At 33.3% G+C, this 14,195-nt stretch overlaps 1 protein-coding gene across 19 annotated transcripts in view; it reads right to left on the bottom strand.

Moving 5' to 3' along the window:
- LOC118272267 (rap1 GTPase-activating protein 1) overlaps positions 1 to 14,195 on the bottom strand; it is a 283,102-nt gene that overhangs the window by 28,355 nt on the left and 240,552 nt on the right. For 11 of the 19 annotated variants that reach the window (XM_050693604.1, XM_050693612.1, XM_050693600.1 and 8 more), the window contains one exon: positions 10,484 to 10,507. The exons of the other annotated variants lie outside the window; for them this stretch is intronic. In XM_050693604.1, the coding sequence (XP_050549561.1) occupies positions 10,484 to 10,507 (24 nt within the window). The remainder of the gene's footprint in view (positions 1 to 10,483; positions 10,508 to 14,195) is intronic. 19 annotated transcript variants of the gene reach the window in all.

The following is a 14,195-nucleotide window of genomic DNA, read 5'->3' as shown; positions in this document are numbered from 1 at the left end:
TCACAATAACTGAATATGTTAACAAAATCTTTGATAAAAAGTTATTTGTTTTGTAACTGTCGCGTTGTCCAATAAAAGTTATTAGCATAAAAGTAATATACGATATTTTAATTCAATATTTTTTTACAATATCGCAAGTAATGCTGATGACAGTGTTTCTATGCTGGCGTAATATAATACAATCACAGAAGTGATAATTTTTCATCAAAAAAATATTACACCCGAAATTAAATCTAGTTACTACAGATAAAGTAGGCTAATAAACAAGGCGTGAATTAGGAAAATCTGATTTTAACATTCCAAGACGTAAAAGGTAGCATTAAAAACGTGAATGAGAGCGAAAAGTACTCTTCCTAGATCCCCGCCGTATAATTGCGTTTATCGGAGCGTTAAATGAGCGTTGCAATCTGTTATCAGTTCGGTCCTCAACTTTTTTAATTCATTTCTCAGCACGAGCCTCTATTTGTTTTCCTTTGTAAAGGTCAGATTAGAATAATACTGTTCTTTTGCATAGTTACGGTTTGACCGAAAAGAGCTGTGAATTCAAATTTTTCCTCCAATAATCGGTATGAAGACCGCTTCACTAGAGACTAGAGGTCTTAAAGCTCTATATATTTCTATGATCGAAAAATGTTAATCTCAAATATTGCATTCAATATGTTTCGTTTTGTACAATTTCAGTTTAATTTTGTTCTATGGATATGACTTCAGTAACAGAATGGGATTGTGTTTACATTGAGCATTTTTATTTTATTTTTATGATATTGAAGTCAGTTTCTAGTTTCATAAAGGTATAAATGACAGATAATAAGGAAAATTATATTGAAACTGGATAGTTACTTCTTATATTTACAATCAAAGGCAATTTCCACTTATACAGACAATAGTAAACCCTTCATAGTCCCATAGTCCATCAACAGCATAGACCCTAAGTTTCTCATTACCATCGGTTTTGAAATCAACAATACGAATTGTATATGCTATCTTCACATCTTTATGTGTAACAGATATTTGCGTTACTCTGTTATTAAGTTTGTTTACAAACTGGGCTAATAACGCGTTGCTGCATGATTGTCTATTGTTTTCATTGCAGACGTGTAAGAAATGATCCCCATTCTGACAAGGTAAGTAGGTAACTTTGATACGATCGAAGAAACTTTGTTTGCATGTATGGATATTTCATATGAGGGTATTGTTTTAAAGGGAATATTAATTGTATGGAATGAATTTAGATTTTCTATGAAATTGGATGTTCTACGGACTGATCCGCTTTGTGCGTTTTTGGATAACTATTGTTTAAATGTTGTTCTTCCGAGAAAATAAAAGTCTTAATAATTATTTTTAAATATTTTTTTAATACCCTAAAACCTATTTAAACTTCGAAAATCATGATTGTCTATAGCGACTTTTAACTAATCAGCCAGTACCTGGAGATTTTTGCTCATATTATGCCTATTTGATTCCAAATTTAAACATTACTGTTACTAAGTACAGTCTGCAATGACGCAAGTGCGTACTCCGAATGCGCTTGTTATTTTTGCATTGTGTAACTTCTCGTGCGTACTGAATGAGGCGTTAGTGACATATGAATAATAGATTACTGCTATTGTGATCGATATAGCTCTGCCCGGCCTTCACTCTCCAATTATTGACACCAACACAACCTTACAGTGTCGATGACATACTAAAAAGATGCAAAAGCAAAACAAACTAGTGGAATGTATATCATTATGGCATACGTCATGTAATGAACCACTACACACGTCTACCAGCGAATATGGCTTTATTCAAAAAGTTCACAATCATGAATGTGAGTATTTCCCTTACAAAGCGAATGCTGAGCTCTGGGATTGCATCATTGTGCTGCACAAAAATGCTGCAGTGCTAATTTCGCATGCACCGCCGTACTCGTGAATGCCATTATGAGCTTATGAAGCTCTAGACCTAGTAATGAGTGCCCAAATAAAATTGGCATTACATACCATACCCTAGAATGACAATAGAACTGTTCCACCAAAGAATTGGTGGTTTTGAATTTAAAAAAATATATAAAATCGTTAATAGAGGCCATAAACATTCGAATAAATAAAAAATAAAATTTAAATAAACTAGTGAATGAGTTTGAAATTCGAGCGCATTCGATGTTCGAATTCCGTCAAAACAAAACTGAATTCGTACAACTACTTCGCAAAAAAGTTTTCTATTCACGAGTTTGTCATTATAGTGATAAACTAGGTCTATTTATGTAAGTATCTGTATTAAATCATCGTAGACCTCGTAATAAAGACATTTGTAACTGCCGTTTATCACGACTTAAATGTAGGTAGTAATTTGCATAACTACTCGAAAAAAAGAACAAAACAAAAAGCAAGCCTCGAGATATGAACAGGTTGTCCACGACAGAAACAGTTACTCGACACACATTGTTAGCCCAAAAGCTTTGTTTGTGAAGGAGTAATGTTTAAAAAATCGTCCGAGATGAATGTATGGGACGGCCTGAACTTCCATAATGATTTGACACGCAAGCTAGTTGTTATAACAGTAAAGCCAAACAAATACGTTAAGGGATTCACATTTAAATTACTTGTATGACAATGCAGAATGCGGATGGTTGCTGAATGCCTTAAAACGGAACATAAGGTCCGGTAAGAGAAAGCGTGCAAGAAATGATGCGGCAAAACCCATCCAGTAAAGGAGAAACACGGTAACAGCACATCAACGCATAATTACGAAATAATTAACACACTCTGTGAGCAAATGCGTGTGACGCCAGCCTAACGTAATTAGCACTTTAATCCGTGTTCTATAATCAAAAAGGCTAGACATTAGCTAGTCTATGATTATAAAATATAATTTGCACTATTACTCTAAAGTTTAAAAAGAGAATTTGTGTTTTTTTTATAAGTGAATTCAATATTTTTTTCGAAATATGAAAAAATAATATGTACCTAATAAAATAGGCGCAAAAATATATTATGCCAACTAAATATATCAACAAATCTATTTAAAATGAGGGCTTTGACTTTAATCTATATATTAATACGTGATGCAAAATCTTTGGACCGCTATTTACGAAAATTGCGCCGACGTAGGAGCATAAAATTTGGTACACTTATAGTTTATGTGTAGGAGAAGTGAAGAACGCTAATATTTTTCAAAAATAATGCTTATAAAGTACATTAAATCAATAAATAAAACATTACACACACATGCATAGTATCTGATCGTATTTGACAAAACGTCAAAATCGATAGACATTGCGATGATATTGACGTCTCATATGAATAGAGTTTTATAAAAGAGTTTGTTTGACTTTGTGTTAAATAAAAATTATCCTTGAACGTATGTTAAGTGGTATTGTAAATTAAATCGTATATGGTTGAATTTCGACCACTAGGCGACCACTAGTATTTATAAACATATTTTTTTATCGTTGACATATTCCAGTTCTATTTTTGATAAGTAAGTAGTATTCTGTATTTAAAACCAAGCTGCCAGCAACGCTTAATCAAAAAGTTTATCATACTGGCATGTTATTGATTTCGCCAACCAATATGTACGTTACGAATTGATATAAAAATTCGTTTGCCTCCCAAATTAATATTCATAAATCGAACGCGTTGCTCATTGAAACTTCCTGTATGTTTAAAATTATAGGTACTCAATAACACTCCCATTTTAATAGCGAAAAAGGAACGTTCGTAATCAACTATTATTAAAATAATTAAGAATGAAGTGTAATTAAGACAATTAAAAATTGTGTAATACTAACTGACTGAAGAAAGAAATAATTATGCCTTAGGGATGTTCGGGAAATTGGTGTAGGCAGGATTAAAATATCTTTGTGTTAGGTTTAATGACAGTGTGAGACTGCGACGTAACAAGTAAGAAGCTTGTTCATTCGTCTCGCTTCGCTAAGCACGTATAAGTTACGAGTGGCTGAGGAATTTAATATATTCTAAAGACTCCACCTTCACACACAACCACGCTATACTTCACTGCTTAACTTCTTAACGTAGAAACAACAGCACATACACATCCCTCAATCTGTCAAACATCTACAAAACATTTTCGACTTTATTTCACAACAAATTAAAGTTCTAAATCATCTGATATTTTTTTTAGATTGGAATAGGTTGATCTGCATGCGTCTGTGTCAAAATTTATCCAACACAATATTCAAGAGACAAACTTGACGTCTTTAGGCTACTAAGAAAATTTATTAAAGTAAATAGCAATACTTTTCTTTCAATAAATTTTGTGAAATGTACCCTTGAGAGCATATTACCAGGTCGAAGTTAATATTAAACTTTCACAGTTTGAGTTAGGCTAGCTCGTAAATTGGTATTCTGTCAAATGCACTCGCTTGTAACTAAACCTTTTATTTATTAACAACTTGCTGTAACCTGCGGTTTTGCCTGCACCGTCAAAGGGAAAAAATGGCTTAGTAAAAAAAAAGGATTTTGTAGACATTCTCTGTTAATAAGTTCTAAATGAAAATGCCCCATCATATCTTATTCTATCCGACAAATTAAAAAACAAACATTTTATTTTTAGTATGGATAAAAAAGTTTTAAACAGTTAACAACCAAAAGATACATAGTAGTAAAGTCCAAAGTTTATTGACCTAATCTTACGATCAAGTAACATTGCCAAATCTATAAAAGTGTTCCAGATTCTGACTTTATGGGTGTTTTCTATGTTGTCGTTACACTGATTTAAATGGCGGAAATGTAATGTTGATTGATGTTGCATTGGTAATTTGTTGTAAATCTATCGTAGAAGTGAACAACTTGTAAATCTAGTAACGTTGACAGTTCATTTTGTTGTTTTGTAACTGAATAATTAATTGTAGGGCTTTATGTCCTGTACTGAGTCGTTGGTAGAGTGGTCATGTAAGTACTACAGCTGCCACAGCCAAGCTTAATACAAAATAATTCTCAGATCTAGAAAAATATTTTTGGTAGTTCTGATTTTTGATATCATAGATTCTGGAATACTTAGGTAACTAGTAAAATGTTCACAAGTTACCTAGTTTGGAGTATATGAATAAAAAATATGGTATAGTGTTACTTATATTTCCATCATACAACAGAAAAACATTACGCAATAACCCTTATCAAACCTACTATTGGAAATCGAAACCATATAAATGTAATATTTGTGTAGTACTACAATCCTACCAAATATTGACAGACGACCGCAAAAAATAGACCGATGCAGCTGTTGAAATCGACGTTTTTTTGTTGAATCAATCAATTGATAAAATTCCGTGGTGTGTTCCGAACAATCCTGGCAAATAGAATCGCTATCAATCTGCTGTGAATTGTTCAAATCAAATCTAACGCCAGTGCAGCGTACAACGTACACCTCGCTTTGTGAATAAAATATTATTGAAAGATATGAAAGGTAGAGGGAAAAGTGATTGTGCACTCCTATTTCTAACAATTCAAATTTAAAAAGCATTCCTTTAAAATATTAAACTAAAAAGAATTGTTTCAGTATTCAATCATTCTTTTAACGCTGTAGGTAACCTAACCGTTGCAACAACCAATGCAATTAAGAAACCCTGCATTAACGAAGACGTCCGACGTTTATTAAAGGAAACATTAAAAAGTTATTGTTTAATAATATCCACATAAAATAAAAACTCGTTTCAAGTAATTCAATTAATTATAATTAGTTATACGTACATGAATTAAAACACTAAATTATTACGTATGTATGTGTAAAAGAAATGGCACAAGAAATATTACATGTAGTAATATTTTTTAAATCATAAATATCGAGCATAGAATCAGACTTACAAACCGTGAAGTGTTCTCGTGAGAAACAATTTTATTATTCACGACTAGTGCGAAAATTACTTCCATTCGTTAAATTCATTTACGTTTTCGAATTATGCATGTAAAACACTTCGTTGTTTCGTTCCGAACGGATTTCCCATAGTTTTCTTCGCCTTTGTTATCAAGTTTTGTTCCAATTTGTACGATTTTTATGTTGTGTTAATGATTCAGGTTTTTATGTCTGACAAATGAATGAGTACCATCATGGTCATCAGTCAACTCTTTAAAGACATTTGGATCCAATTAATAAAGCTCAAAGTTTGGTCAAAATATGGCTACAATATTCCAATAACTCCTCCAAACTTCCAAACTCCAAAATTAATCCAAACGAACTCATTACTGCATTCAATAACATCCCCGATCGAGGTTCGCCACCAGCTACCAATGCAAACACAATATGCAATTCTAATCTTTAATAACATCGGTGTAATAGCTAATATTGCGTGTATTCAGAGTAAATAATCTGCATTGCATCGCTCCCGGCGATGCGCAAGTAAGTATTGGAATCGTATTGCGGTCGGATCTAGGTCGTGGGATTGAACTTAGTCTTCAAGCGACAATGGATTCAATCAATCGCCCGATTCATTATGCGGGTGTAATGTTTTGAGCCCTCGCCAACAAATTGGTTTTGTACAATAAACAATTGAACAAACGAAATTTTCTAATGCTCTGATTCACACCTTAAATTCTAATGGCCTATTGTTTGATCCTAAAACGGTGAAAGCTAATTTCAGCGATAAACTATGTCAATAACTAACGAGCAAGTTAGACGATTCGTCCGATTGTTATAGTTGAATTATCGCTACTTTTGTTTGAAAAGTTTGTTATAATTGGAGGTAGATATTAAAACATCTAACAGTTTCAATTTACCAAAGCTTTGAAAGGATGTGCAGTCTCCGTTTTCCCTTTGTGTTTTTAAAGGCTTCCTTCAATGTTCTGTCAACAAAACGTCATTTTTGTCTGCCCTGGAACGAGTTGGACGTCTGAGAGGAAGCACAAAGCTTTGAGGGACATTGTCTAGTGACTGGCGAATGTTTCATGTGATCCGCCAAGTTTCTATGTACAGTGACAGTCGAAGTTTCAGTTTTCAACCATTGACAGGTTAAAGACAGCTCCTGACTTACGCCGGCTTTGCTTTTGTATCCGAATATCTTTGTGGATTACTTGAGTGGCCTTTGGTGAATACGATATTAGTGAGCTTGCATGGCAACAGGCAATAGAACTACACGTTAGGTAATTACCGTTTACGCATCTTTAGAAATGGTAATATAATATTATGGTTTGTAGCATTTTGTGATTTACATAGTAATTAGCTGTTATGTTACGTAGTATGAATGTTTAAAAAATCATAGTTCTGTAGCATAACTTTGTAGTGATACTAATTCGTAAAATAGTATTTCATTATTCATTCATTTAAAAATTATCTCTTACTTATCTTAAGGCAGTGTAATTCCATCACAAACAAAAACAACATTGCATAAAGCCTGCATAATAGTTATATCCAGCGCTAACGGTACAAATTACAGAACAAAATACAAAGATAAATCTCACTGCTATAATATCACATCATACCAGTGTTTTGAGCTGAACTTTCTTTTTCATTACTTGCATAAAACCTCTTTGTCATCACAGATTTAAGTCTAGGCTAACGACTAGCGTTTGCAGGTAAGCGGAAGTTATTAGCGGGGTCTATGACCTTAAGCCTGGGCGGCGAGCCCGCCCAAACATAGCTGATGGTAATTTCTTTAGGAAATCAAAAAACTGTGGAACTTTTCCGCTAGACCTCTTCTATTAGGAAAAACGTTTAGGCTATAAAAAGTACTTACGTTTATTTTAAGAAAACTAGAAATGCTTCTAAGCCTTGTTACTTTAAAGATTAGATCTTCAATTTGTTTAACAAGATTTGAGCAAAAACTTATTAATTTTTATCAGCATTAGATATTTTTGTTAGATCAATTACAGGGTACAAAACCTCATCTCCTTCAAACATTATTGCTATAAGAACTACTATGTTAGTAACAAATTAAATACAATTTTTAATGTGTACAAATAGCTATGATTGCGGGAAATGAAATGGTCGTCAGGAACAGGGCAATTGAGGCAAGATTGTACTATAATTACCCATACGGAACCTCGTACCGTCTCATTACAACTGCACACACGATTACTAAGATTTAGTGTTCCAGCAAACTAAGCACGTAGATTATTTCGTGTGTAAGTAAAGCATATCAGTAGGGCTGGCCCTTTGATAATTACTTCCTACAAATATGTTCCTTATTTTAATTACATTAGAAGTGTTATTTGCTTGATGTTAAACAATATAATAATTTTAAATTTTAAATTAGTTCGCATTACATATTAAACAAATTAAGTGAATTGTTTTTAATTACATAATGATCTAAAATTTTAGATACACATTAAGATAAGTACGCTGTAAGCTTAAGATACAAAACTTTGTATGAAGAGGCTCAACCCTAGATTGAAGCTGGTAAACTTAGGCTCTAGCGGGCTCGAGCCGAGTGCTCGAACGTCGAGCCACGACGCACTAATTGACGACGTTATCGAGCACTCCAAGTTTCGAGCTCGAGCGAACTTTCGGCTTTCAAATTCCAATTTTAAACTAGAAATGAGCACGATAGGCGCCGTAGCAAAGTTTTATAATAATTCAACTTTTACGCGAATGTACGTAAGCGCATTATTTATTTTACACAATAGTGTTTTATAGAAGTTTTGTTGGCCCCTCTTACTTTTTGTGACTTTGTGTACTTTTTGGTTCAAAGATTTTTTCTTCAAAAACTTAACTTTCATCACTATATAAAGAAGATTTTTATAAAGATTATTTTTAAATTGATATGTAATTACACCATTTTATGCGTTTTTTTCTTAGATGTGACAATAGAGCTACCTTAAAGAGAGTCCAATAATATCCTCAAACAACCATTGCTGAAACCCCAGAAACTTCATTAAATCTTCAAAACTAGGGTAGGATCTAACATCTAATACCATGAAATTAAGCAAATGGCCTCGAATGATAGTGCAATTACAAAGCCATGGATTTACACGACGATTTAGGTCAAGCCATTACACTTTTAGTAAAGCCAACTTTAATGGCACAGTTATGTTTGTAGGGAACTATGACCTGTGACATTATGCCAAGCTCTCGAGGGTAGCTAATATTGAGGCTATAGCCGTCGGAAACAATGTTTAACGACTCGCCAGTGCCAGAAAATAACACAAAAGCTTGGCAAAACAATACCGGACCTTGATATTTATTTGCCAATACATTATCTCTCCTGCTTTTATTGTAATGAATAATAATTTATTTTATAAAATACTTAGTGCAATTTTGGAACTTAGGTTTAGGTTTGTAGAGTTGAAACTCTCTTTGAAATGAAGATTGTGGAATATAAATAAAAATCGTGTTCTCGGCCCCAAGAACTTATCTCAATCAAATTCAAATTACTCTTGTATTGATTGAATACTAATACTACTAAAATAGGTTTGAAAATATGTGAGATTCATTTTGTCCGATTTTTATTTACCTACAATCTCAAAATATTTCTTAGTACCAAAAATTGCATAATATATCATACTATAAGCAATACGGTTTGAAGTATCAACGAAATTGCTATTTCCCATTTCATTTGACGCGACACCCGATGTTCAGACGAGTGAGCAAAGTGAACCAAAATATTGGAATATGGAAAAACACGAATAAATCGATGCGGTTACATACAACGGCTGTGGTGCATTCGAGTATCAATAATTATAATTATTTTGTGGTAAATTGTGGTTTAGTTTAACAGGATTTAATAAAGGTTTCAGCATTTATAGTACACAGAACGCCAGCACATCAAAGCACACGAATCTGAGAAGTTCATTCAATTTTCAATCTTATTAATTTTTAATAAAAGTTAATATCAATCAGCACCCATGTTTTCACAAAATCAACCCTTAATACAGGGTGCGTGTAAGACAGAGATGAGAAACTCGTTACCTAAGTAGTACATACTTAGGCCGCCTAAGATATATGTGATCGTGGTCAGGATGATCGGCTAGATAATATAATGTATATGCCAGGCACGATTTCAGGTTGCGAATGAAAAATGCAGTGCGGAGCGTCGAGCCACTGAATGAGAGAACTCTGCGCATTGCGATTTTTTTTTCACAGAACACAGAGAAGCGGTTACGTTGCCAAACAGAAAGAAACGTTTTTCCATAAAGCGACCGTTTTTGTTAAATATTTTTTATACATCTTTTTTTATAAACAACCTGTCCGGTACCATCGCCTTTTTTATGTACCAAATCTTTCGTGAAATTGTGGCTACGATACAAAATAAAATAAAAAGCGTGTAGTATTGAATAATAAAGTTTCAAGCAACTAAATGACTGCGCGTTGCAAAGTTTTCTTTTAAAAGCGACTTGAAACTTCTCGAGCACGGTCGGCTCAAGTTACGCTCTTTTATTACTTGTTTTAAAAGAATGTTAACCAGATATCGGGCAATTCGGAAAAACTGTGACGATTTCATCCGGGCTCAGCTACTATTTGAATTTCAATGGCTGTTTGAAATTCAACGACACTTTTATGATAATACGCCTCACGGTTTAAGTTTTCCTTACCACATCCCCTTTCTTACCGGTTTGTAACTGTCCCAAAATACCTGTAACAAAATTGGAACATTTGTTAGACACGATATTACAAACAAAGTTTTAGGTCACAATTGAAGTATTCTATAACTTGTTATAAGTAGTATTTAAGCACGAAAACTCAAGCGGCTTTGACAAAGAAGGCTTAGTATTTTATATTAAATCAACAATAACTTAGGCAAGTAAAACAATAAGCGGCTGTCTAAGTACATATTTCAAAGAAAACAATAAAAGAATATAAGGTCCCAGTAAACGGCGGAAACAAAAGAAAAATTTCTACGGAACAGCGCATTTGAGAGAAAGATATTCAAGAGTTATCGCGCGTGAAGAATTAAAAAGATACCAGGAGCTCATAACGTAGAAGGAAGCTCAATAATATTTTAATCTCAGGCTCGAAGCAATAGACGGGGCAGGACGATAAGCTAAGCATATCCAGATTAGTCAACCGCGAATGCAGACAATCTCAATACCTGCACTGGCGAGATTGTGTTTACGGAACCTATCGCAAGACGTCGTACGAGACGCGCGTGCTTACACATGGGCGCCTAAACTACTGAACTTAGTAAATATTGTTATAAGTAATCGTTGGAGTGACTACATTGTAAACATAATTTGAGGATGAGTACAGAGTAATGAATACACTTTCGTTTTTAGTTACTGACTAATGATTGTGACTAGTTCCATAGAGCAACGCGACGGTACGAGGCCCGCGTTGCTCTATGACTAGTTCTTAGTATCTTTAGAGTTATTAAAATGTCTTATCCCACATAAATACAACACTTATTTACTGCTAATGTAGCCGTAAATAATATAAATACATTTTTTATTCCATGCCTACAACCATTTTAATAAATCTCTACAATCTTAGTATCTCTGTCGAGAAAAATTTATGCGGGGACATGAATAAATCGAAGATATGAAGGTAAGGTAGCTTATCTCAAGAGATATTGCCACTATAAAATATCTAAAGCGCGAAATTCTCGCTATACGAGTACTGTTTCAGAGGATAACCAAGAAAATATTTATAATACTTACTATTTCTGTAGCCGTATACAAGAAAAATAAAACATAATATACTTGGGTGGTCTCGGAACGTAATATGATGATGCGTCTCATATCCGCTTTTTTCCGTAGGAAGTAATTAAGAATAGCCATTTAAATTATCTTCTTATTCATTTTATGAAGTATAATAAACGCTACATAAACTACCACAGTAAGCCATTACATTAATCACAAAAGTAATGAATGTGCAAAAAAGTGCATATCTTTAATGTAAATACCATAAACCATGCATATAATATTTTTCTATCTCCCTTTACCTCTAATAACTTTCCTGTCGGTGTTGTCGTAAAAATATACTGTTATGCAAGTCTAAAATAGGACAATAAATATTGGGAATACGAAAGAGTATATTTGGAACTCGTTCAAAAACTTCTATGACGATAAAATAGATTTAGAATGCCTTGGAAAGTTCGGCATTGAGGCTCACAGGTGCAAGGGTAAGTTACGAAGCAATTTTCGGTTCGAAATTACAAATTCATATTTTATAGCTAGGAACAGTTAAAATGGCAGGAAAATCGATGGGGATTACATTTGGAAAGCGTATAAGGTACATTAATTGTACAATGGCATTACCTAATGTGGAAAGTTTTAGACTCCATGCATCTTGAATCAAAGTGCTTACGAAGCCACACGTTATCGATCAAGAAGAAACTTGAGTCTTTCTTAATTTGTCTCGGTGATAAATGATTCGATAGTTTGGACATTTATTTGATGTTTGATTATGGTTTTGATTTTGACTGTAAGTGACTATTGCGATACAATATTCAATCATTCATTGAGCATTTCATTTATTAAGTTAAATAAGAATATTTAAATGTTAAAATGTCTTTAACCAGAAATACAATGTTCTAGATTCATACGCAAACTGTCGTAAGATTAGCTGTTTGATGAAATAACACTAATATTTATATCATAATTAAATAACAATCACAAAATATCGAATATTACGACACATATTACATATGGTACGTGACCAAATGCATTAATTTCTTCAAAGAACTCGAGATAAGTGGTAAATCAATAAGATGTACTATCCATCATTTCTATTACAATATGTTTGTATTGTACTGTGATATTGGACATCATACTCGTATTTATTGTTGTATAGAAATTCTCTATTTAGAGCTAACTCATTATTATGATCATTATCATTATCATAATCATTACCATTATCTATAAGATGGCCACTACTGAGCACTGAAGATTGGCCTCCCTAATACCTACGTATTTTTAATAGTAATTCCTTTTTCCTTCGTTTTTATTTATATAATCGATATCATTAAGGTTCGACTTTCCAATTTATAATTCGCCAACTAGCATTCAGTCCAGATTTGTTTTCGCATCGCATCGCCTATTCTATTATTATGGGCTGATTTACATAACTACGCCTACCCTTTTACTCCTAAAAGTCAAACTGTCGATATCTTCTCGCCAATCTCCACCTACTTTCTACGATCTTTTTAAGTAAGTAATCGGGTTCATTGCACTCCAATAACCATTTTCATAGCAATCATTAACATAAGTTTTGCTAATTGCTTGAAGTAGTGGGATATGTCGTTAAGATTTTACGACATCACACACTAATGTATTTAGTGCTGTTTCGGTTTGTTTGAAGTTTCTGTCACATGATTGAACAATAAATGAATGGACAATATTATGTAGGTAATTCACACTCAAAGAAGATATATTAAGTAGAAGTCATATTGCCGCATTTCTGCAGTTTTGATTTGTTTATTAAAAACAACGAACACATAATAATAGTCATTTTAACATTATTAAATCTATATCTTTATAATCTTATTCTATGAACAAATGCCACAGAACCCTCATTGTCTTTTGTCAAAGATAAAACTCCGTTAGAGACAAAATCAATGATTGGTTAGGATCGCCCCTTAAAGCAAATCAAAGGCTAATCTTACCGAAAACCATGAAAATGGGACTTCCAATTACAACGATAACATCGCGAAAGCCTTTTATAAATGGAGAAAAGAGATTATGTTTTAAACAAATGGAAAATATTTAAATTTAAATTTGATAATCGAAGAATAATAAAATTATGGCGTGGTTTCATTTAAAGACGCGATGATTTTAGTTTACAAATAAGAGAAGTGTTTGAGTGACTCATATAGTGTTGAGTATGATTTCGAATTTCATTTTATATTTAACTAGCGGATCCCGCAAACTTTGTTTGCCCTGGAAAATTTTCTGCGCATATTGGTAAGTTTTTCTTACATAAGCACCTTTTCCTAACAATAACAAACACAACAAAAATAGAATTAGCGAAGTCGGTTCAGCTGAACTCGAAATGAGCGCTTAGCAACACATTCTACGATTCATTTTTATATTATAGATAACCTAGAAAGCAATCAATCGCAACTTTCGTGTTCCAATAATGAAATAAAGACTAAAGACGTACTCAGTGAAAGTAACTATGTACAACTACTTACACTTTGGTAAAAAAGCAGACGGGATCGTCATATTAGGTAAAGAAAGTTATTTATTACCAGCGTTAGTACATTGACACGATCATGGCAGACAGAATGGCGCTTCATATCCTTGTACGCATAATAAAAACAATTGAAAGCATGTACCGCGCGATATCAAATGCCAGGCGACTGCCAAATCCGATCACAATGCGCG

The sequence above is a fragment of the Spodoptera frugiperda genome, chromosome 5, assembly GCF_023101765.2.
Source record: "Spodoptera frugiperda isolate SF20-4 chromosome 5, AGI-APGP_CSIRO_Sfru_2.0, whole genome shotgun sequence".
In the NCBI taxonomy this organism is placed as follows: domain Eukaryota; kingdom Metazoa; phylum Arthropoda; class Insecta; order Lepidoptera; family Noctuidae; genus Spodoptera; species Spodoptera frugiperda.
The sequence above is the reverse complement of the archived record's forward strand: the minus strand, read 5'-3'. Positions and strand labels throughout refer to the sequence as shown.